Raw genomic sequence first — 24,146 nt, forward strand, 5'->3', positions numbered from 1 at the left:
ACTCTGTAAATGGATCGTATTCCTTTGCCACGGAGTGAAGGGTGTTAGAAACTGCAGGTTGCTGAGTCTTCCTTTCCAGGTGCACTGTGGCTGATGATGCAGTTATTTCAGTCTAAAAAAAAAAACCTACACACTCAGTCGTTGGTCCTGTTTCTCCATCTCGTGCTTCTCCATCAGAGCAGCTGTCCCAGTTTCCTCTGTAATGTGTGCAGATGCAAACTGCCTTTACATTCGATGCACCATCCACAGGAGAAACATCCTCACCCACCTCGATTTGACTTCCCTATTTGGTCCTTACATGTGTCCCTGTGTGTAACTGAGGAAGTAACAGCTCTTGACGTTTCCAAATGTGTAACAACACAAACTACCAAAGAAGGGAATAAATGACTCTTACAACATGCAGTGAAACACAGAGGCTTCCCAGAGCTGTCTGTGGTTTCTGTCTACACATAGAAGACTCTGACACCTTGACTCATTGTCAGTTTCATTTCTTTTAAGTTTTATTGTGTTTTAGAAACTAACTGTGAAACATTTCAAACATAAATACAAAATACAAAGAACAAACACACAAGTCAGACCTTTATATGATTCAGAGACAGACTTAACTGACTGTGTCAAGAGATTTTTTTCTTATCAATTTAACTTCAAGGTAAAATTTGTTATTTCACGTTGACATTTTACAGAGAAAACCATGAACCAGGTCAGACTTCAATCTCTGAGTCAGTTGTTCATTAACTTTGACAAACTTCTCCTCATTGGACCACAGATGCAAATCTATTTCAATATTCAAATAGTCAAGCAGGGACTTGACACCTTTATACTAGTGTACTTATTAAATGTGCACTCGTGAGTGAAAGAGGTGTGAACTTCTCATCTTGTGCTTTTTGGTAAAGCTGCTCTGTTTCCTTTAAATCACCACTTTCCTCTCCTCTCTCAGTTTCTACCCTGCTGTCATGGATGGCTTCTCTCAGCATGCTCCTGTCCCTGTGTTTGATTTCAGCATCTGCCGGTGAGTTAAACCAGAAAACAGATTATTTCTTTTTTTTTTTTTTTACTCTTTATTTTGTACTTTTTCCTTTGTATTACATACAGACAAGACAATAATAATAATAACACAACAACAAACACACAAAAAAAAAAAAAAAAAAAAAAAAAAAAAAAAACCACGAGAGGTCCCGCCCTATAAGGCTGACTGAGACTTATAAATTATCCATTTTGTCCACTGTTTTCGGTGTTTGTCAGATTTCAGTCTCAGAGTGTAAGTCATTTTTTCCATTGTATATATGTCCTCGATTACGTCCATCCAGTCTTCCAGTTTTAAAGGATCGCTTTTCAGCCAATTCTTTGTTATCACCTTTTTGCTTGACAACAACATAATCTTAAACAAATACCAGTCCTCCTTTTTTACATTTTCCCATATTCCAAAATACATTACTCGTGCCTCACACAGTACTTCATACCCCAGCACCTTCGTCATTGTTGCCGCGATTCTTTCCCAATATGATTTAATATATTTACACTTCCAAAACACATGTGAGTGATTGGCGTTCCAGTCTCCACATAATCTCCAGCATTGTTGGGGTGTTTTCAACTGCTTGCTTTTGATATACGGAGTAATAAAAAACCTAATCACATTTTTCCAGCCATATTCTCTCCATCGTCTAGAGCTAGTGGAGTTATGCTGTGTGAGACATAAGGATCGCCAATCATCCTCTGACAACTCAATTTGTAGTTCCGATTCCCACTTTTGTTTAATATATAATGTTTCATTCCTATTCGAATTTTGTAGGCCATCATATAATTTCGACAGAATTCCTGATGGAAGATTTTTATATGCACCTGTTATTGTTCCTATTATACGATTTCTTTCTCTCGAGAGCTTCTTTCTAATTTCTGTATTGTAAAAGTGTCTTAATTGAAAGTACCTAAATAAATCTGATTTATCCAATCCGAATTGTTTCTGTAGATTCTCAAAAGATTTAAATGTTGTCCCATCTATTAATGTACACATTGCTGTAATTCCTTTATTGACCCATCTTAAAAATGTGCTATCCCATTGTCCACTTTGGAATTTTCGAGAGTATGCAGGCCAAATCAGCAATTTACAATCTTCTGTAATTCTATATTTCTTCATTATTGTCCACCAGAGTTTAATAGTAAATTCAGTGATGAGATTTTTGTTCGTGGGCTGGGTAGTTTCTTCTCCCAATCTTGCTTGTGGATGACATGATAGGCAATAATTTAACTCTATATGCTTCCATTTTGAAGTATATTCTGATGAACACCAGTAAACAGTATATCTCAGCTGGGCTGCATAGAAATATTCCTTGAAATTCGGGAGGGCAAGTCCTCCTTTTTCTTTTCCTGATTGGAGTATTTTAAATCTTATTCTTGGCTTTGTCCCTTTCCAAATAAATCTACTAACTAATTTATCCCATTTACCAAACTGTGCATCTGTTATTTGGACTGGTAATGAGGTGAATAGGTACAATAACCGGGGAAGCACATTCATTTTTATTACCTCTATTCTTGAGCTAAGGTCCTTGACAAGCGGAGCCCATTTAATCAGATCTTTTTGGATTGTGTTACTAAACTTCACATAGTTTGCCTCGTATAAAGTACTTGTATCACTAGTTAAATAGACACCTAAGTATTTGATCTTATTTGAATCCCATTTTAGTTTAAGTTCATTTTGTAATAATTCTTTGGGGAAATAATTCAGACAGAGTACTTGAGTCTTTACGATGTTTAGTTTATATCCTGCGTTTTTACCAAAATATTTTAATGCTTTAAACAGCCAAGGAAAGGTCGTATCAGGATCCTGTAGATATATAATTATATCATCTGCAAAAAGACCTATTCGTTGTTCAAGTTTAGAAACAAAAACCCCTTTTAAGTCTGTACTTTGCCGTATATACTGAGCCAAAGGCTCAATATACAAAGCAAAAAGAGCTGGACTCAAGCAGCAACCTTGCCTAGTTCCTCTAAAGAGCTCAAAGCTGTCTGTCAAGTCCCCATTTATTTTAACTCTAGCCATTGGCCTATGATACAGGGATTGTATACACTTGATGAAGATACTGTCAAAGCCCATTCTCTTCAAAACAGCAAAAAGAAATATCCAAGAGACTCTATCAAAAGCCTTTTCAGCATCTAAACTCACTAAGGCTGTTGGGATTTTTTCTCTATTAACTTCATTAATTATATGCAATGTGCGTCGTATATTGTCTTGTGTCTGTCGCCCCTTAATGAACCCTGTCTGGTCTTCATCCACCAGGTCAGGAAGGAACAGCTCTAGGCGTCTTGTGATTATAGATGTAAATAGTTTATAATCAACATTTAAGATGGAGATTGGGCGATAAGAATCACAGTTTTCCTTGTTTTTACCTTCTTTCGGTAAGACTGAGATGATGGCCTCTTTCCAGGAAGGTGGAATTTTAGCGTGTTTTATTGTCCAATTAAAAGAATCTATCAAAATAGGGGCCAAAACCTCTTTGAAAGTCTTATACCACTCATTGGGGTACCCATCACTCCCTGGACTTTTATTCGTCTTCAATCTCCTTATTGCCTTATCCAGTTCTTCCTTTGTAATTGGTTTGGTTAATAGTTCATTTTGAGTTGTCCCTATTGAAGGGAGGTCTAACTGATCCAAAAACTCTACAATTTCTGGTCCATTTTTCTGATCCGGTTGACTATACAATGTTTTATAATATTCTTGAAAGGTGTTTTTTATCTGTGTTGGTTCATATAGTAATTCCTTGGTATTTGGATCTCTAATCTTGTTGACTGCATTAGTTATTTGCATTAATTTTAACCGTTTAGCCAATACTTTAGTTGCTTTGGAGCCAGACTCATAGAATGTTTGTTTTGTGAATCTCAGTTTCTTTTCTATTTCCTCCATAGTCAAATCACTTAGTTGTTTTCTTACGTTTTTGATTTTTTCGGCCAAATCAGGACTCAAATCTGTATGCTTTTTTTTTTCCAAATCCCTTAATTGTTGTTCTAATTTGGACTGTGTAAGCTTCTTCATTTTTTTGAGGTAGCTGGTCCTTGATATCAAATACCCCCGAGTTACTACTTTCACAGTATCCCAAATTATTGTTGGGTCTATCTGATCATCCTTATTGTGGGCAATACAGGTTTGTATTTCTTTTTTGATCTCTTTTACCTCAGATTCATTATTGAGAATACCAATGTTCAATTTCCATAATAATTTCTTTTTCTGATTATGTAGGTGAATGGTCAAATGAATGGCGTTGTGATCCGACAAGTCGGCTATACCGATATTGCATTCTGTGACTCTATGTTTATCACTTCTATTTATCAAAAAAAAATCTATCCTAGAGTGAACCTTATGGGCTGCTGAGAAATGGGTATAATCCTTCTCCAGAGGGTGTAATTCTCTCCATACATCACAGAGATCCGCTTCCTTTATTAATGAGTTAAGAGATTTAGATTTATTATCTTTGCGTCTTTTTTTGCTTGTAGTATCTTTAGTATGATTTAATATACAGTTCCAGTCGCCCCCACATATCAAGGTCCCTTCACTAAAGCTTATAATTTTTTCAGATAGTTTTTGATAGAATTTTGAGTTGTCCTCTGGAGGGGCATACACATTTATCAGGGACACCACTTCATTATTAATCCTCCCTTTGACAGCAACATATCTACCCTCCTTGTCACAGATTTCCTCTAACTTTTCGAAATTTACCGTGTTAGCTAATAAAATTATAACTCCTCTTCGTCTGCTATTCTTACATGAGCTATAAAAAGAATTTACATAGCCAAGCTTTTTAAATTTTTCATGTTCTTCTTTTGACATATGAGTTTCTTGAATGAATATAATCTGTGCCTTGTGTCGTTTCAATTTAGATAGCAATCTACTCCTTTTAACTGGATTCCCCAGACCATTGATGTTGATTGAAATAATTTTTATTTTACCTACACCACTCATAATTCGTACAGTGTGCAATGATCATCCCCTCTAGTTTAAGAAAATAAAATAAAACAATATTACTAGACATTAAACAAAAATTAAACACAAACTTGCGACTCCCAATTAGTAGGAAGAAACTGTCTCCCACCATGACCCCGTTGGTAGATCTAGGGTAAAAAACCTCCGTAAAGGAGGGCCCTATGAAATATTTGAGAACTGAAGAAGTAGTTCCCAAATTATAGTCCAACGTATTTACCTCCATCCGGTGTTGCTCCTCCAGAACTTTGAATTTAAGAGGCCTATAATTTTCTGATCAGTAACAGGGGGAAGATATCCCCCGAACTAATCAGCATTTCTCTGAAATTCCTCCAATTTTTTTTTAACTCTCTGCCTCGGGGAAGAAATTTGCTCTCGATGGGAGATTGAGGCCCGTTTCCACTCTCGACACCTTCTGCTTAGCGCATCGTCCTCCTCAGATGCCGCCGGGATCTGGACATCGTATCCCCTCCTCTGCATCTCCATAGCCGCCTCTCGTACGTTACCGTAGTTTCTGACTCCGTCCTGCCAGTGGATCCGAATGCTCGTGTAGGGAGTTTGGAAGCGCACTCCCGCTTCCTTTAGTATCCGCTTAACTTCTCTGTATTGTTTGCGCTTTTGAACAATATCTGATGCATAGTCATGATCAAAGTAGATCGTCTTGCCATTCACCTGGATTTGCTTCTTTTTCCAAACTTCTCGAAGTATGAGTTCTTTCGTTGTGAATTCCTGGAAATTAATAAGAATCGGACGTGGGAATTCTCCAGGGCGCGGTTTCTGTACAGAGATACGATGGGCCCGCTGGATCTTAAGTTCTAGCCCGGCCGGTATAGGTATCTCGTGCTGTAGCAGCTCCGAGACAAAGTCTTGGACAGATCTCCCCTCGGAGCCTTCCTCCACTCCAACCAGGCGTATATTATTTCTGCGGGATCTTGACTCCAGGTCCACCAGCTTGTTCTGAATAAATTTCTGTGTTTTCAAGCTTTGGAGGAGCGCTTCAATTAACTCCATTGTCACATCTTCTATATTTCCCACTCGATCCTCGGCTTCCCCCACTCTCTTCGACAGAGTTTTTATGTCCTCCTTTATCTTGTCGAGCTTACCGCCCAATTCCCGCTGTAGCGTGTTAATGCCTTCTCTCAGCCTTTCATTATCTTGTTTCATTTCTGATTTCAATGATTCGATGGCTTTTAGTAATTCGCCAGCCGAATCTCTAATTATGCCATCGGGGCTCGTGCAGTCTTGTCCTGTTGCGTTATTGGTATTTATTTTTGCGGCTTTATCATGTCCCCTTGGCATTTTGGCCTCCTTTTGCCTTATTCCTCACCAATTATATTCGTTTTGCTCAATTGAATTGTCTGTTGACGAGTTTTCGGTGTTTTAAATTCCTGATAGGGAGCTACCACCAAACGCGTCCACTCAATCCGCCATGACACCCCAGAAAACAGATTATTTCTAATTGTAAGTAATGTTTAATCTGTATCATTCTGAGTAATTTGTTTAACACGTTAAAAGATAATTTGAGGGGTTTGTTTGGAGCAGCAAATGTTGCAGTCAAATAGTCTAAAATATAACATTTTCTGTCTTCAAATCACTGTTTAATCACCTTGATGGAGATTACAACAGCTAATAATGAGACGGTAGCTGTTGTTAACAGTCTCTGTTTTGAGGATTTTTTTTTAAAGGAGTGGAGATATTTGATCAGGAAAAAGCCTCAAATTCAGCCCTTCTGGATAAGTGAGAAACAAGATTCAAGATTCTTTATTCGTCACATGCATAGTTATACAAGTACAACACGCAGTGAAATGTAACCTGACACGCTCCTCGACTGTGCAAAAAGGGAGAGAAGAACAACATTATATATTATATACATTAAGTGACTGAACAGACTGAAACATAGGACCTTAGATGACCAATTCTGAATATCTACACAACGTCTGAATTTGATATGAACTGTGACCTAACCTGGACGTCAATATGACGCTCAAAATTTTGACTTCACACTGGGTAATTTTTTTGGGGGGAGCCAGGTGCAGGGAATTTGAATGATTAATAGATCAAATATTTTTTTATTTATAAATAGCAACATCGTTATCAACATGATAAATATGATAATTTATAAACAAACACAATTTATTATGTGTTAGCCTATTGATTTATTCAGGTTTTTTCTTTCTTATTTTACACTTTTCTTTAACTGTTTTATTTATTTGGATTAATCTTAATTAAAACGGTAATTTATTAAAGTGTATTTAAATATAAAAGAATACTGATTAAAGGATTTAGAAAAACATACTGAATTCCTTTTACAGGGAGTACAATGTGTTTAATAAGTTTAAAAGAGCATTTGTATTTATATATGGTTTTTATTTTAGTGAGGTGTGCATCTCGGAGATGGTCCAGTGGTCACGCTGCTCTCCTTCACACATAACTGTTTCTGTACAGAAAACATGATCTCCACTCTCTGGAAACATGGGACTACAGAGCCTATACGTGTATAAGCATCATAAAAACCATGTCTAAAATGAGTTTGAAGTTTGACGTTGAAAAGTCGTCCACCACGACCACATTTGGACTATAAATAACCCGAACATGGTGGTCCTACAGACGTCAACCCTAAAAGTGCAGTAGACAAAAAAAGGTGTTGCCTGGTGTTACAAAACAACTTCAGTGGATCGAAACCATACGTCCAAATATGACGAAATGAAATGAAATGAAAAAAATCACTTTGCTCAGTGGGTATAGTGCTTTTATACCCTACCTGAGCCATTCACGTCCTTTCATACAAGCACTGTTTTCTATGCTTAAGCGCTTTCTGTCTAACATTCACACTCTGAAGACTGCACAGGAGGGAAACTTGGAGTTATTAAGAGATCAAACTACTAACCTTCCAATGGGTAGGTGACCTGCTCTACCTCCTGATCATCCAACATAAAAGTAAAGTAAAAGTAAAAAAATAACCACTAACCGACAGAATCATATTCCCTGTTTAAAACAACACAAAAAACTTCATTACAGTTAGAGTTCAATAGAAGCCCCTCAGCACCTGAAGCTAACATCACGGGATGCAGAAAACCGATGTGTACGACCACTGACCTTTAAGAGCAACAGAAAAGGTCAAGTCAAAGATGAAATGCTCAGACAGAAAAGTCATCTCAGCTTTCCCTCCACAGGCCCTTTGAGGGGGATTTTTTTAAATGAAATCCTGCCTGAAGTATGACTCTACTGTGAGACCACTTGAGAAGAAGGGGCTCATTACTGAGCATCATGTGATGAGTTGGACTGTTTCATGCTAACACATCAGGCAGAGCTAAAACCAAAAGGTTTTACAACATTAGTCGAATAACTTCTCAAATACAGGAAAGTCAAACCTCACACGAAGGGAGGTGGAGACAGTTTGTAACCATATCTGTTCAAACAAATCATATTTAACATGTTGGCCCTAAACATGCGTTTACCTAGAAATTAAAAATATATGACATAAGAAATGAAAAGCATTTCCATGAAGGTTTAATCACTGACTGTTATGTGAAAGTCATTGACATCAGTCTGAAGTCACTGTCTGACGGCCAGGAGATAATTCAAAGGAGACATGTGTTCAAGTGTCCATCTGACAGCTGGATACAGCTGTGATCACATCTGCTCGGGTCTGGTGTCAGAGAGCAACACTGGTTCATTATCTGGGTGGAGACCATTCCAGGTGTTTTAAATCTAACTCGGAAAGCTGGTGAAGGAAACTCGAAACTCGATATGTCACGAACATCTTCAGGGAATTTGATCATGTTTACAAATGTTTACCTGATCTGAAGGACCAGACTTTTGTTTCCAAGAGTCAAATATCACTTTAACATCAGAAAAAAGTGTTTTTGTGTTTCCAGAGCAAATCTACAGCAGAGAGGCTGGAAAACAGAAAAATCTGACGCTGTAGTTGCAGAGTTGTTGTGTAAACAATTCAATGAAGTGGAGTAACATTGTAAAGAGTTGCCCAAAATTCCTCCACAGATGATGATGTTATACAGAAAAAACCTAGGGCATTCCTATCAAGTCACTGAATCATGAGTGTTCTGACATACCTTACTGAACACTGTGGGCGGATTAAAAGAAGCATGTTTGTTTGACTCACTAAAAATGTTTCTGGTGTTTTCTCACCTGAGACCACGTGATTTATGTTAAATGTTCCTGTGAGTTCAGGTCACTGAGGTGTGTTAAATATTAAAAATATCACTTCTTCTTTTTGCTTCAGCTCTTCAGCAGGATGTTCAGGTGAAGCTTGGAGATGACGTCACTCTCCAGTGTCAGATTTCCACAGATGAAATAATCTCAGTGTTGAAGTGGAGCAGAGCTGACCTGAACACAGACGGCTACGTCTACTTCTACAGGAACAAACACTCCTATGAAAACTACCAACATCCATCTTTTCATGGCCGAGTGAAACTGAAGGACCCGGAGATGAAGGATGGAGACGTTTCTCTGATTCTGAAGAACGTTACGTTTAATGATGCTGGGATGTATGAGTGTCACATAGCTGTGAGGAACCCTGTGAGAAGTAAAAGAGTTCACACTGAGATCAGTCACTTCATCAACCTCACAGTCACAGGTGAGTTTGTCACCTCTGAGAAACTGCAGCACTGCCCATGTTTACAGCCCTGCTAGAGTTTCCTGCACTTGTGATTTAACACATGAACATCCAATAGATGCTGAGCTAAAACGCTTCACTCACAGCCGCCTTGATGTTTAGATGTTTTCTGTGTCTAAGCTGAAACTGCTCAGAAACTGAAGCTGTTCACTTGCAGAACTCACACCTGTTAGTTTGCTGCTGTGCTGCTGTGTGAAGGACTTTGCTCTGACAGCTGCTGTTTTCTCTGCAGGTGAAACACATGAACACATGTGGGAGCTGGATGGTGTGAAAGAAGAAGAGGCACAGAGAGATGTGGATGACACATTCGAGGTGGAAACTTCAACCACCCTGAAAGTCTTTCTTGCCGTTGTTGCTGCTGCTGCTGTCGGTTTCGCTGTTCTTGGTTTTGCGGCACTTTGGAGATTTAAAAGAAGCAAGAGTCAGCTCACTGAGGTGGACAAGGAGGTGTGAAACCTCCTGTTCTCACCACAGCAGCGATCTGGTGTCTGTGCAGGATCAATAACCTTTGTCTCACTGGGTCTTCTTCTGCTTGTGTGGTTCTGTTGGTAAAGCACAAAGAACAAAAAAAACTTGACCTCAGGACTCTGTTTCACTGTGAAGTACAAATAACATGATTTAATACCTCAATATTAACGCATTACATGTTGTAGATCATTTGGTTAAATGATCACTCCACAATGTTTGTCTGTTGAGAGCTGCTGTACCTACATCTCTTACAAACTACCTCCAACGCTTCAGTGACTGGGATGCAAGTGAAGACGGATGTAACATCGCACGAGACCACGGTTTCATCTGCCTTCATAATGACTTCTCTCATCTTCTCAACAAAATCCAACGTGTGGTGTTCAGAGCTGCCCACCAACAGGTTGAGGATCCAGGCAGAAACTTAGAGATGTGACGGAGTTGATCATACAGACACCTGTATAAATTGATGACCTGTTTATGTATCTTCAGTAAACCACACAGACCTGGTGTAAGTCTGATGTCATTAGCTGTTTAAGGGTCCAAACTCTGCTTCAGGTCCCAAAAGTCAAACGAACACTGCAGCATCTTTGCGAGTTAAAAACTGTCTAAATTCTTTCATCTTTAATAAAATGATCAGTTTTGCTGCTTTGCCAGGTGTAACAATGGAGTTTAACATCCAGGCATCTATGAAAACAGATTTTAAAAAAAATTAACAGAGTTAGAAGTTAGCAGGGAGTTAGCTCACTCGTCTCCACCTAAACATGATTTACTATTATCTGACTGAGTGGTTTCAGAAACAATTCAAACATACAGCTCTGCTATCACTTCCAACATAAATGAGCCTTATGCCCATGTATTCTGTTTTGCTTCCTTCCTGTTGCCTCATGTTTAATTAGTTTCAGATGTATTGTTTGCATGCCAATTCGTAGCTTCCCTCATTACCTTGCATGTCATAGTGTGTGGATTCCTTTGTGCATCGTTGGACACTCTTGACACTCTTCAACACCCACATTCATAGTACATGTTAAAGTGAAGGTACTATTTATTGACAGATGAATGAAATACATCACTTTTAATAGGAAGCTCAACCTCAGCCTCTCATTTACTGTAATAAACTATGGAAGCATCACTGATGACCTGCTTGTATTCAAGAAGTACTTAAAGACAATTTTCTCCCTCTAGTGGTCATGTATGAAACAATCAGTGTGTCCCTGGAAAGCTGTGAGTGGAATGATCCAGTTTGACTAAATCAATAAAAATCTAATAGATTGTTGGAATAATCTGTAATCAGAGGTGACAAATCATCAGATCTGTAGTGACTGAAAAACTGAACACAAAATGTTTAATTTTGAAAATGATCGCACAATTTACATGTGAGAACTGATTATTATGAAGCAAACTAGCATAATCTCCATGGAAATCCACACTCAGAGACAGGCGCTCATTGTAATGTAATGTTAATACAATTGAAACTGGTTTAAATCTTCACTGCTGAGTGTCTGTGAGTGCTAACAATAACAATATAATAACATATGCTTTGTTGTTGTTTTGAGGTTGTTTTGTTTGGTTTCAGATGAAGGTCATACAAATATCTCTCTCTCAATTTTATTTATATAGCACCGAATCACAACAACAGTCAGCTCAAGGCGCTTTATATTGTACAGTAGAGCCTACAATAATACATACAGAGAAAAACCCAACAATCATATGACCCCCTATGAGCAGCACTTTGGCGACAGTGGGAAGGAAAAACTCCCTTTTAACAGGAAGAAACCTCTGGCAGAAATGCACTTATTACTTCATGCAAAATCTCCTTTTAACTTGGCTTGAGTAATGAATTGTGAACCTTCCTGCATTCATTCCCTTCTTGCTAAGCTGTGGTGCTGTTGTTGTCAGGTTTAACAGAGTTCCTTATTGTTTCTCCCTCCTTGTGTCACTTTTCCAAACATGAACTTTAATGTCTGTGGATTCTGGACGTCTTTATGAAGAAGCAACTGGTGAACCTGTGTGTCCATTAACAATTGCAGCAGGTTGGTCCTTGGCGCAATGACGCAATGTCACCACCAGGGGGTGGGAATCATGCAGGTCCGAGTTCGACTATCACTCCACCTGATGATGTCATCATTAGGGGTAAGGTCTTTAAGTGCTGGAGCACTACAATAATGTGCATGTGTATGAATCACTACCATCAGTATTTCTATGATGACAAAACAGCATTAATATAACTGTGATGAGTTTTGGTCTATTTAACTTCTTTGTTCTTTAAATAAGACAACAACAATATTTTGTTCTCTCATCTCTAAACTACACAGTGTAGAGATCTCCATAGTTTCTTTTACTATTGTGCTGAACAGACACACAACAAACATACAGTCACATGAACAAATGAATGTAATCTTTATTAAGATTTAAAGAAAATAAGGCCATTTCATTAAGAACAGCAAGCGTGCTGAGCGTGTGATTTATTCGCTTATTATAACAAACTGTAAAATAATTAATGATCTAATTGTATTCATGAAGTATTTAAAGTCAAGCATCGCCCTCTAGTGGCCATAAACAACCCTTGCGGGAGGATTAATGTAACGTTGCAGTTATTAAGCGTAGTTTCATTATTATAAAACACTTGTTTCTTCTGGATGTTTTTAGCTTTTAATGATAAACTCATCATCTCTTGGTGTTGTGTGTTTGTTTGTCAGATCTAAGTCAGTGTTTTAATTCAAATTATTTAAAAAAAACACACTTCAGGTTTTTCACTGGTGAACAGTATATTTAAATAATTGTATTCACTTCTATCTTTAGACAAGAAAGTCAGTCTCCCACTCAATGTTTTTGAACCAGTAGAAAAGCTGGTGCTCAGAGGAAGAGGGCGGGCTTTACTTGGTGTCAGTGACAGAAATGAAAAAAAGCTCAAATGAGTGAGAAGGACGATGAAGGAAACATCTGTGCTGTGTCTGCTCTGTAAGTAGAATCTCTGTGTTTGTTTGAATTCTTGTACTTTGACTGTCTGCTCTCCTGATAACTGATGATGGAGGAGAAGACATGAAAAACAAATCAGGCTGAATTCAAGTTCAAACACCACGAGGACCAACTGCAGGTCTGAACTGACTCTTTATCTTTGCTCAGGAGTCGAGGAAACACAGCAGGCAGTGAAAAGATCAAATCATTCACTCATTATATCAACACAGCTGCACAGTGGACACATGACTTTTAAAAGTAGTTGATAGTTTATACTCACATTAAAGTCAATGCACATAAAAAGCTGCTTTCAAGATATAAACTGTGAGAACAGTACAAAATTACATCATTACTTGTCAATAACTGTAAGATAAACCTCAAGACATGTTAATAAAAACATAATTTAAAGATATGTAAATGATATTAAAAAGTACAGGTGTGACAGATGTGCAGTGGTTAGTGTCTGTGTAGGTTTCCTCTCACAGTCCAAAGACAAGTTAGACTAACTGATGATTCTAAAGTGGCTGCAGGTGTGAATGTCTGTAATGTAATAATGTAATAACAGCTGTGATAGAGTCTAAAGTGGACAAGCAGCAGAACATGGTTCTGTTTTCTTTTTTTTTTTTTTTAGTTTTACACATTTTTCCAGTATTTTTTTCCAGTGAGTTTGTGTGTTTGTCAGCTGTTTGTGTGCAGTTGTTCTTTATGTTCACCTCAAATCAACCTGAGTGTCATTTCTCTTTAGTTCTGATCTCACTGCTGAGCTGCACAACAAACCAAGGTCAGTAACCTTCTTCTGTTGTCTCATCTGTAATCCTGTTCTATTTATCATTTGATATATTAATGTAAATTTTAAACACTAAAGTTGACAAGTTTCACCAACATCTAACCACTAACACCTGCTACACTTTGCCTTCACCACTTCCCTCAGACCCGTTCACTTGCATACTTTAAAATCGGAAACTTTTCGCTGTTTCTACAATTTCTAACCTTATTCAAAAATTCAAGTAATCCACTCGTCAGTTTGACCCTCTTAAAACTTACCCTGTGTTCACCATAATAACTGATATTATTCAGTTTTCCTTCACCTTTCTAATCAGCCTTTACAACACCTGTACTTAAGAAACTGCATATAAAAAATATAAAAACAATACCTCTCATCCTAAATTCAACTCTTTGTAACTAACATCCTATCTCTAAACACTCTGTGGCTTGCAAACCCTAAACATGCTGCACGAAAATTGGTCCACCCCAAGGATCGGGTCCCCCGACACAAACAAAGGAACATAGTGTTCGCTGTTATGTGCCAAAATTTATACATCGGGGAAACCAAACAACCTCTAGTGAAGCGGATGGCACAACACAGAAGAGCTACCTCGTCAAGCCAGGACTCTGCAGTCTATTCACACCTACGGGCCATCCTCTGTACACATCCTGGACAGGGAGGAACGCTGGTTTGAAGGCAGAGTAAAGGAGGCCATTTACGTGAAAAGGGAAAGACCATCTCTGAATCGAGGAGGGGGCCTAAGGGGACATCTGTCGCCATCTTACAATGCTGTGATTGCAGCCATTCCCCAACTCTCTGTCAATGGTACTCATGGCCATTGATCAGTGGTTGTTGATCAATGGTCATGAGAATTTGCATATTAATGATCAAGGAACTGACCTCTGTTGAGATTATTCTGTTATTATATGTTACCATATATATGTAATCAAAGTAGTTGAATTATGATACTGCTGTAGATTATATTATACCCTTTAATATAGAGTGTGTGATCAGTATGTAGTTTAGTCCTCATTATACTTTTGAGTTAGAAGAACATAATCATTTTGTAGTTCATTAGATAAGTGTGCATCATTCTGTATCCTTGATCGGCTGTGAATGTCTTATACTGTTTTCTTGACATGCTTTACTGCTGAATCATCAAGAGAAGGTTGTAAGCAGGAGACTTGGTGTCTAGGGAGATAGACAACATTCCATACCCCCACCTTTGCAGGGAGCAGAGAAGACAGGGAGCCGAGGTCATAATTTAGTAAGAGAGAAAGAATGTGAATGTTTAGACTTTTATGACTAGGTGGGGGCCACTAGAGACTATAAAAAGCTGAGCAACCCGTCACCATTTTGAGACTTGCTGTGACCCTCTGCAGGCAGCTCTCCCCATCATGATGGTTCAAATGCTCTTAAGTGTTGAATTGTATGGAAATAAATGATTGTTGATTGAGCATTTATACACCGAGTATTGTCCTTCCTTCAGCCCAAAGATTCAAAGAATTGGGAGATTTCAACACCTCCCAGCCCATTGTTCCTTCAGTGGTGCTAGTTTCACTCATTATGCAAATATAGTGTTTATAAACCTGCAGTCAGCTGAGACTGAAGAAATCACTTGAACGAGTTACAAAAAGTTTCCCCCACTGAAAACATTATGTCCAGATGAACAAAATCAACCTTTTGGGATTCTTTCCATAATTTTTCAGTTGGATTCAGGTGATTGGCTGGACCATTCTAGCAGCTTTATGTCGTTTTTGTGAAACCAGCTGAGTTTCCTTTTGTGTGTTTTTGCAATCATTGTCTTGCTTGACTCTGTTGACCCTCGCTTCATCTTCATCACTCTGGTAGATGGCAACAGATTTTTATCAAGAATGTCATTTTTCCATTCGTCCTTCCTTCAATTACATGAGTGCGCCTGTCACAGCTGCGATGACAGTCTTGTAGGGTTGAAGGGAAAAGTGCCCAAACGCAGATGATGAGAGTGAGCTTTATTTACAAAATGGTGAGAAAACAGGCTGAGCAGAGGTTGGAGGACCGAAACTAAGATAAATGTAAACTGGGGAGAATCTAACAAATTAAACTGAAACCTAAACTCATGGGATGACATGCATGGAGAAACACAGGAAGACATGCGGAGGAAACACACACTATAAATAAACACATAGGGAAACGAAGAAACTGCACACAGAAGAGACACAGCTGAACTTAACAAATATGATGAGACAGGGAGGATATAAACTGGATGCACTAACATCAGATATGGACCTTCAAAGTAAAACAGGAAATACACTGACAGAACTCAGAGACAGAGTACAGACAGAGTAAGATGAGGAGCATAGAGACCAAAACCTAAGAACAAGCAATACAGAAACCAAACACTAGTAACCAAGAAGAAACTACAGACCAGTAAAACTAATAATAAAACATCAAAACACTGAGTCACACAGAGGGGGCTCTCTGAGTGCTGAGTACAGTCGTGGCCAAAAGTTTGGAGAATGACACAAATATTAGTTTTCACAAAGCGTGCTGCTTCAGTGTTTTTAGATCTTTGTGTCAGTTGTTTCAGTGATTATTGAAATAGAATTACAAGCACTTCAAAGTTTCAAATGCTTTTATTGAGAATTACATCACGTTTATGCAAAGAATCAATATTTGCAGTGTTGGCCCTTCATTTTCAGGACCTCTGCAATTCAACTGGGCATGCTCTCAACTTCTGGGCCAAATCCTGACTGATAGCAACCCAGTCTGTCATAATCAATCTTGGAGTTTGTCAGAATTAGTGGGTTTTTGTTTGTCCACCTGCCTCTTGAGGATTGACCACAAGTTCTCAATTGGACTGAGGTCTGGGGAGTTCCCTGGCCATGGACCCAAAATGATTTGTTCCCTGAGCTACTTAGGTATCCCTTTGGCCTTATGGCACGGTGCTCCAGCGTGCTGGAAAATGCATTGTTCTTCATCAAACTGTTCTTGGATTGTTGGAAGAAGTTGCTGTTGGAGGATGTTTTGGTACCATTCTTTATTCATGGCTGTGTTTTTGGGCAAAATTGTGAGTGCAGCCCACTCCCTTGGATGAGAAGCAGCCCCACACATGAATGGTCTCAGGATGCTTTACTGTTGGCCTGACACAGGACTGATGGTAGTGTTCACCTTTTCTTTTCCGGACAGGCCTTTTTCCAGATGCCCCAAACAATCGGAAAGGGGCTTGATCAGAGAATATGACTTCACCCCAGTCCTCAGCAGTCCACTTGCTGTACTTTTTGCAGAATACCAGTTCTTCCCTGATGTTTTTTTGGAGAGAAGTGGCTTCTTTGCTGCCCTTCTTGACACCTGGCCATCTTCCAAAGGTCTTCACCTCACTGTGTGTGCAGATGCGCTCACACCTGCCTGCTGCCATTCCTGAGCAAGCTCTGCACTGGTGGCACTCCGATAGCGCAGCTGAATCATCTTTAGGAGGCGGTCCTGGTGTTTGCTGGACTTTCTTGAGCGCCCTGAAGCCGTCTTCACAATAATTGAACCTCTTTCCTTGAAGTTCTTGATGATCTGATAAATGGTTGATTTAGGTGCAGTCTTAGTAGCAACAACATCCTTGCCTGTGAAGGCATTTTTATGTAACACAATGATGGCTACATGTGTTTCCTTCCAGGTAACCATGTTTAACAGGAAGAACAATGATGTCAAGCATCCAGTCTGCTATTCTAACTCAAGCTTTTGGCCACAGCTGTACAGTAAAAAAACAAACACTGCATAAGAACTATTCATTGGTTTTAATCATCATGAGATGTTTCTTGTGTGACATTTTGATAATGAGACACATATGGAAGTGAACCAGCTGATATTAATTTGCACTAACTGGCAGGATTGCTTTCTAATTATTTATAGATTTCAGCTGGTTTCATGACTGCCCATGCCTTTCTACCTCTCTCTCTCCCTTTCCTCTGTCATTTCTCATTATTACGCACAATTTATGGATTTCTACGGTTTGATTTCTTTGCGTGTGTGGATCGGTTGTCACCCACACCTGGTGTCAGTAGCATCTTTGGAAATAAATTTACTGAAGAAATGATTGTACTTATTTTTACTTATTTTACCTGCTGGTAATCCTCTGTTATTAATGGTTTTATGTATTTCAAACTTAAAATATTTTGGTTTATTCGTATTGCTTTTAACTTAAGTTAATGTTTCCAGAATGGATCTCAGATATAAAACTGATGAAACAACTGATTAAGCAAAACATGCTAACAATTGTGTCAGATTTCATAAAATAAACAGATCATTGGTTTTTCATTGTAACCCTCACAGCTCGTCTGACTGTGAGTCCCAGCAGCTCTCAGTTCTTTAAAGGAGACTTTGTGTCTCTGAGCTGTGAGGAGGACGACAGCTCTGCTGGATGGACTCTGAGGAGAAACACAAGCAAACAACAGATGAGTCAATGTGAAGATGGGTGGGGGGAGGCAGTTGGTTCCTCCTGTGACATCAATGTTTTCCCATGGGACAATGGAGTTTACTGGTGTGAGTCCAGAGAGGGTCCCATCAGTAACATGGTTAACCTGACAGTCACTGGTAAGCTGAGTGTGTGGAGTTAGTGTTGATGAAGCTGTGTGTAAATGGATGAAATGCTGTAGTTTGTCTCTGTGCTCAGATAAATCAGTGATCCTGCAGAGTCCTGTCCTCCCTGTGATGGAGGGAGATGACGTCACTCTGCTCTGTAAAACAAAGACCACTCCCTCCAACCTCCCAGCTGCTTTCTATAAAGATGGCTCCCTCATCAGGAAGCAGCCTACAGGTCACATGACCATCCAGCATGTTTCCAGGTCTGATGAAGGCCTCTACAAGTGTGACATCAGCGGTCATGGAGAGTCTCCATCCAGCTGGATCACTGTCACAGGTGACACACTCACCTGTCTGTGTTTCTGCAGCTTTCAACATTCACAATGTGACGACAACTTAATGACTGTGTTTGCTTTATTTTAGAGAAACACACCACCACACCTCCACCTACATCCACACCTCCACCTACATCCACACCTCCACCTACATCCACCTGTCCTCCTGGTTCCACCTCCATCACTCTTCCTCCATCACTCTCTCCTCCTGTTCTCTCTGTGTTGTCATCTGTTGGATCAGTCTGTGTTGTGGCTCTACTGGTTTTACTGGTTCTGCTGGTGAGACGATGTGTTCACAGGAAACCTGAAGGTGAGACTCAGACTTCCTGATGTTTCATGTCTGAGTTTGTTTATTAGAATAAATTTCACATTCATGATGATCACAGTAACAACTTTCTTACATGTAATCTCTGTTTACAGAACTTATATTATTGTTTAATTTTTATCGGATCAAGGTAATGGAGAAGATGACATCATCACTGACATCACGTGCAGTGTCATCAACATATCCAAGTGTCTGCAACAACCAATCAGAAAAAGTGAAGGTAATGCAATGTTTCAAACTTTTTTACGTCAGGATATTTGTAAATATTTTAAGACATCTTTGGGAGGAAATTTCCAAATATCATAAAAGTAGTTCTTCCTCTCCCTCCACTCGTAAGCAAGACTTAAATTCTTCCATTTGGGGCTGAACTCATCCTCCTTACCTGAGGACCATGGCCTCAGACTTAGAGGTGTTAATTCTTATTCCCCTCTTGGCTGTGAACTGCTCCTGAGCGAGCATGAGTACATCACCTGATGAAGCCCTCAGTTATGAAGAGCATCTGTGACAAAGGGCCCAAGACCTTGGGCTCTTTGTCACAGAGCTATTCCAACTGTTTTACATGGACTGAATTGGTTGTAGCATTGAACAATATTCCAAGAGGTGAAGTTACATGTCCCAGTTGCAAGACTTAATAGCTGAGTATACATCCACACTTCACTGCACCACACATTAGACCTGGCCCATATGGCAGCTCCTGTGGGTGGAGGACTGACAGAAAAATTCCACATATCTTGAAGCTGGCCCTCATGGCCTATGGCCCAGCCACCAGGTGCTCCATTAAGCATCCTCCCCAGGCTTGGCTCCAGGGTGGGTCCTAGTAACCCAGTCCCAGAGAGGGTAAACTGGTCCTTTGGTTTATTGCTTCTTATAGAGGGTCACTCTTTGTCTGAACACACACTCTGGTCCAGTCAGTCTTAGGAAGCCCTAACAGTCCTTGACAACACAGTCTGTGGGATCACTGGGACACACAAATACCTCCACCACAGTATGGTGGCAATTCACTGACTGAAGGTCTGTGAAAATATCGCAGTATTGCGATATTTTGGATTTTGAAAATATTTTCTACCTGTATAATAAAAAAAGGGAAAGAAGAAATGTCTAAAAAATTTTGAAAGGCAAAGGTAGGAGAAGATGTTTTCATAGCAATACACATATACTTTTGTTATGAATTCGCCTTACCTAAAATGTGCAAACTTAGTCTTTCACTCTGTGCTTACTGAGTGTTGTTCACTGTGAGCTGGACTGTGTGTTTGTGGTCTGTGGTTAACTGAAGCTAACAGCTCTGCAGTCGTCCAGCATCCTGTTTCTGATAGAAAGAAAACACTTCAGCTGCAGGTGTTTCAACACAGAGCTGTTCATTTTAAAAACACATCTCCAAGGACATGGAGACATGATCTGGAAAAGAATTTCTCTAAATCCTGCACACAGAAATTCAGCCAAAGTAGATTTAATTTTTAAAATAGTGTTCAGGCTGCGACAAGTGTTTGCTATGTGCTCTATAGTAAAGAGAGTCAATCTGCACTGAAAGCAGGTGGCAGCTTTGTGGTCGTCCAGTTTTCTTTTCTACAGAAACACCTCCACTTCTCTATTGTCAAAGCTGTGTCACAGTTGAGGTGTTAAGAACACTGAAAAGCTGCTGTGGTTTATAAAAATGATCACTTAATCTCTTCACAGTGCATCATGGTAAACAAATAATGCAGCAATCTAATATGTTTTATTCTCAGAGTGTGATTCAGCTGTGATCTACTCAGCAGTGAGAACTGAAGACGTCGGTTATGGACAAACAACCATCAGAACAAGAAGGCCCAGGTTCAGCTCCTTATCTTTGACTATGGACAGAGACAAGCGGCTCACCCTTTTTTCCAGCCATCATGGTAACCTAAGCTGAAAAAAAAACACACGCTATGACTCATGCTCTTTACCAGATAAAAGCTCACTTCACACTTATAAACCTTTATCTGGAAGCCTGTGAATCAAAAAAGTTGCAACTGGGGCTGATTGAACTGCGAAGCATGTAATCACTTTGCCACTGCTTCTTTTTACTGTTTAAACTGACATCTTCCCCACATTAATAATTCAGCATTAGTACTCCAGCCTAACTCGCATGATTATTTCTCACATAAGTGCTATAGATAACAAGGTCAACAAACTTTTCCAGTGACACACCTGAGAATGCCTTCCTGTATAAATGGAGTCACTCAAAAATAACTGCCCCCTAGCATCCAAATGTCGTTAAAAAAAAAAAAGAGAGAGAGAAGGGAATTAATAACTCACTCTTACACTCCGGCCCTAATTGTTGAAATTATTCCAGATAAACATACTTTGCATTTTTCAAGAAAACAGTATCAGCATGTTATATGTTAGGGATTAGAGGATGATTTTCATTGTGATGTTCATACAATTATATTATACTCGGCCTTAAGACAAATGGACCATAACAGACATTTCTGTAAGATACAGAAACTTGTTTCAAGACAGTGAATGTTGAAACTAGAGAGAAACTAGAGAATTTTCACTTGTTTCCATGGCAGATTTTTTCACTTAATACAAGATATTTTAGGTTGAAATTCACTAGATTCACTGTCTTAAAACAATTTAATATACAGTGGGATTCAAAAGTTTTGACAGCCTTGTTATCAATATCAGTCATTATTTTCCTGTATAAATCGTTGGTTGTTACAATAAAAAATGTCAGTGAAATATATCATATAGGAGACACACACAGTGATATTTGAGAAGTGAAATGAAGTTTATTGGATTCACAGAAAGTGTGCAATAATTGTTTAAACAAAAGCAGGCAGGTGCATAAATTTGGGCATGACAAAAAAAGAAATGAAATCAATATTTAGTAGATCCGCCTTTTGCAGAAATTACAGCCTCTAAACGCTTCCTGTAGCTTCCAATGAGAGTCTGGATTGTGGTTGAAGGTATTTTGGACCATTCCTCTTTACAAAACATCTCTAGTTCATTCAGGTTTGATGGCTTCCGAGCACGGACAGCTCTCTTTAACTCACACCACAGATTTTCAATAATATTCAGGTCTGGGGACTGAGATGACTCAGATACTGAGTGGAATTCATGTGTCCCTCAGCTTTGACAAGATTCCCAGTCCCTGCACTGGCCCCACAGCATGATGGAACCACCACCATATATTTTACTGTAGGTAGCAGGTGTTTTTCTTTGAATGCTGTGTTCTGTTTCCTCCATGCATAATGCCCCTTGTTATGCCCAAATACCTCAATCTTAGTTTCATCAGTCCCCAGCACCTTATTCCAGAATGAAGCCGGCTTGTCCAAATGTGCTTCAGCAAACCTCAAGCGGCTCTGTTTGTGCTGTAGGCGGAGAAAAGGCTTCCTCTGCATCACTCTCACATACAGCATCTCCTTGTGTAAAGTGCGAATGGTTGAACGATGCACAGTGACTCCATCTGCTGCAAGATGATGTTGTAGGTCTTTGGTGCTGGTCTGTGGGTTAACTCTGACAGTTCTCACCATTCATCGCTTCTCTCTATCTGAGATTTTTCTTGGTCTGCCACTTCGAGCCTTAACTTGAACTGAGCCTGTGGTCTTCAATTTTCTCAATATGTTCCAAACTGTGGAAACAGACAGCTTGAATTTCTGAGACAGCTTTCTGAATCCTTCCCCTGAACCATGATGGTGAACAATCTTTGTCTTCAGGTCATTTGACAGTTGTTTTGAAACCCCCATGTTGCTACTCTTCAGAGAAAATTAAAAGAGGAGGGAAATTTACAATTAACCCCTTAAATACTTTTTCTCATTATTGGATTCACCTGTGTGTGTAGGGTCAGGGGTCACTGAGCTTACCAAGCCAATTTGAGTTCCAATAATTAGTTCTAAAGTTTTTGGAATCAATAAAATGACAACAGTGCCCACATTTATGCATCTACCTGATTTTGTTTAAACAATTATTGCACACTTTCTGTAAATCCAATAAACTTCATTTCTCTTCTCAAATATCACTGTGTGTGTCTCCTATATGATATATTTAACTGACATTTTTTATTGAAACGACCAACGATTTATACAGGAAAACAATTAATATTAATAAGGTGGCCAAAACTTTTGCATCCCACTGTATCTCACTGAATTGTTACTCTTTAGCCTAATGTGTCTTATTTTAAGTGTAAAGAGATATTTTTGACTAGAAATGAGACAAATATACTTACCGTAGTAAGATTTTGAGTTTTTGCAGTGAGTAAATATTCTGGTGCCAGTAAACTGTCTTACAATGGTTTGTCTAAAAATTTATCTTGTGGTTAAAATGTATGAAAATAACACTGCATGTCTATGCAGATGCTGTGTGATCTGACACATCAGCAGAAAATATGTAAAAAAGTTAAATACGTCACATGATCAAAAGCAGAACGTTAAATTATTTTAACTGTGATGCGTTCGCTGACATGTCCTCATTCTATGCTGTTTATAAAGAGAAGAATGAAGCTTGGCTTTGTGCTCGTATTCTCCTCCTGTGTGTGGATTTTTTTTTTTTTTGCTGTTGTTTTGGCAGAGCCAAATGTCATCTAATCACTGAAGTGGTCCACCAGTCCACCCTCTGGAATCTAGCTGCTGTTCTCTAACTGGTCCACAAATCCACTGTAAAACACACTAGTTTATTTTATCTTTGTTCTCCTCATAAAGTTACCCTCACTGAGGGGCAGAACATTCAAATGGAGAGGTTTTTATTTTATATAAAGATGCAGAAAAAGAATGGCACCATGAAGATGTTTTTATGGTAACTTCACCACTTTCTAAGTGTGCTGTCGTCTCCACAGCAGTGATCTGGTTTCTCTGCAGGTTCAATAAACTTTGGTCTCACTTGATCTTCTCGTGTGCTTCTGTGGATTTCACAAAGATGTCTGATGGAAAACGTGAGTTGTTGTGGTGAACACAAACACACTTCAGTCCTCTTCAGTGCAAATAACAAACTAAATCTCAGCCACAGATCAAAAGCAGATATGGAACTTAGTTACTGTGCAGTTTGATATCTGATGATCTCTCAGGGGTCATAAAGATATGATGAGATAAGATAGCTGATCATCTTTCAGGGGTTATAAAGAAAACATCTTTGACATCTATCTTTATCCAGTCTGAGGGAATCTGGAAACAAATGACCACTTCCAA

At 39.1% G+C, this 24,146-nt stretch overlaps 2 protein-coding genes across 5 annotated transcripts; both read left to right on the top strand.

Annotated features, from left to right (window-relative positions):
* The first annotated feature begins 600 nt into the window (after positions 1-600).
* LOC309696908 (myelin-oligodendrocyte glycoprotein-like) lies at positions 601-10,580 on the top strand. Its single transcript, XM_082518432.1, has 4 exons — positions 601-649; positions 938-1,009; positions 9,213-9,566; positions 9,838-10,580. Exons 2-4 carry the CDS (start codon positions 958-960, stop codon positions 10,056-10,058), a joined length of 627 nt encoding a protein of 208 aa, XP_082374558.1. The 5' UTR covers positions 601-649; positions 938-957; the 3' UTR covers positions 10,059-10,580.
* A 2,340-nt stretch (positions 10,581-12,920) lies between these two features.
* On the top strand, positions 12,921-23,911 carry LOC309701786 (low affinity immunoglobulin gamma Fc region receptor III-like). 4 transcript variants are annotated; one of them, XR_014275247.1, is made up of 8 exons: positions 12,921-13,031; positions 13,774-13,809; positions 18,097-18,357; positions 18,437-18,682; positions 18,769-18,990; positions 19,101-19,225; positions 20,730-20,814; positions 23,533-23,543. XR_014275247.1 is itself a non-coding variant. In XM_082526006.1 (8 exons), the coding sequence occupies exons 1-8, from the start codon at positions 13,001-13,003 to the stop codon at positions 23,600-23,602; spliced, it is 1,041 nt and encodes a 346-aa protein (XP_082382132.1). In that variant the 5' UTR covers positions 12,921-13,000; the 3' UTR covers positions 23,603-23,911. The 4 variants fall into 4 exon arrangements, 3 of the variants coding, with proteins under 3 accessions (XP_082382132.1, XP_082382131.1, XP_082382133.1); XM_082526006.1 differs by having other exon boundaries at positions 19,136-19,225; positions 23,533-23,911; XM_082526005.1 differs by lacking the exon at positions 23,533-23,543 and having other exon boundaries at positions 19,136-19,225; positions 20,730-21,058.
* The last annotated feature ends 235 nt before the right edge of the window (positions 23,912-24,146 follow it).

The sequence above is a fragment of the Aulonocara stuartgranti genome (assembly GCF_965226115.1).
Source record: "Aulonocara stuartgranti genome assembly, chromosome: 3".
Classification (NCBI taxonomy): Eukaryota; Metazoa; Chordata; class Actinopteri; order Cichliformes; family Cichlidae; genus Aulonocara; species Aulonocara stuartgranti.

What these genes read in the sequence shown, in the direction of transcription:
- LOC309696908 (XM_082518432.1), top strand. Translation starts at nt 958, where the DNA reads ATGGCTTCTCTCAGCATGCTCCTGTCCCTGTGTTTGATTTCAGCATCT. An exon ending in TTTGATTTCAGCATCTGCCG is followed by an intron (nt 1,010 to 9,212) that starts GTGAGTTAAACC and finishes TTTTTGCTTCAG; the next exon opens with CTCTTCAGCAGGATGTTCAG. An exon ending in CATCAACCTCACAGTCACAG is followed by an intron (nt 9,567 to 9,837) that starts GTGAGTTTGTCA and finishes TTTTCTCTGCAG; the next exon opens with GTGAAACACATGAACACATG.
- LOC309701786 (XM_082526005.1), top strand. Translation starts at nt 13,001, where the DNA reads ATGAAGGAAACATCTGTGCTGTGTCTGCTCT. An exon ending in ATCTGTGCTGTGTCTGCTCT is followed by an intron (nt 13,032 to 13,773) that starts GTAAGTAGAATC and finishes ATTTCTCTTTAG; the next exon opens with TTCTGATCTCACTGCTGAGC. An exon ending in ACCAATCAGAAAAAGTGAAG is followed by an intron (nt 19,226 to 20,729) that starts GTAATGCAATGT and finishes TTTTATTCTCAG; the next exon opens with AGTGTGATTCAGCTGTGATC.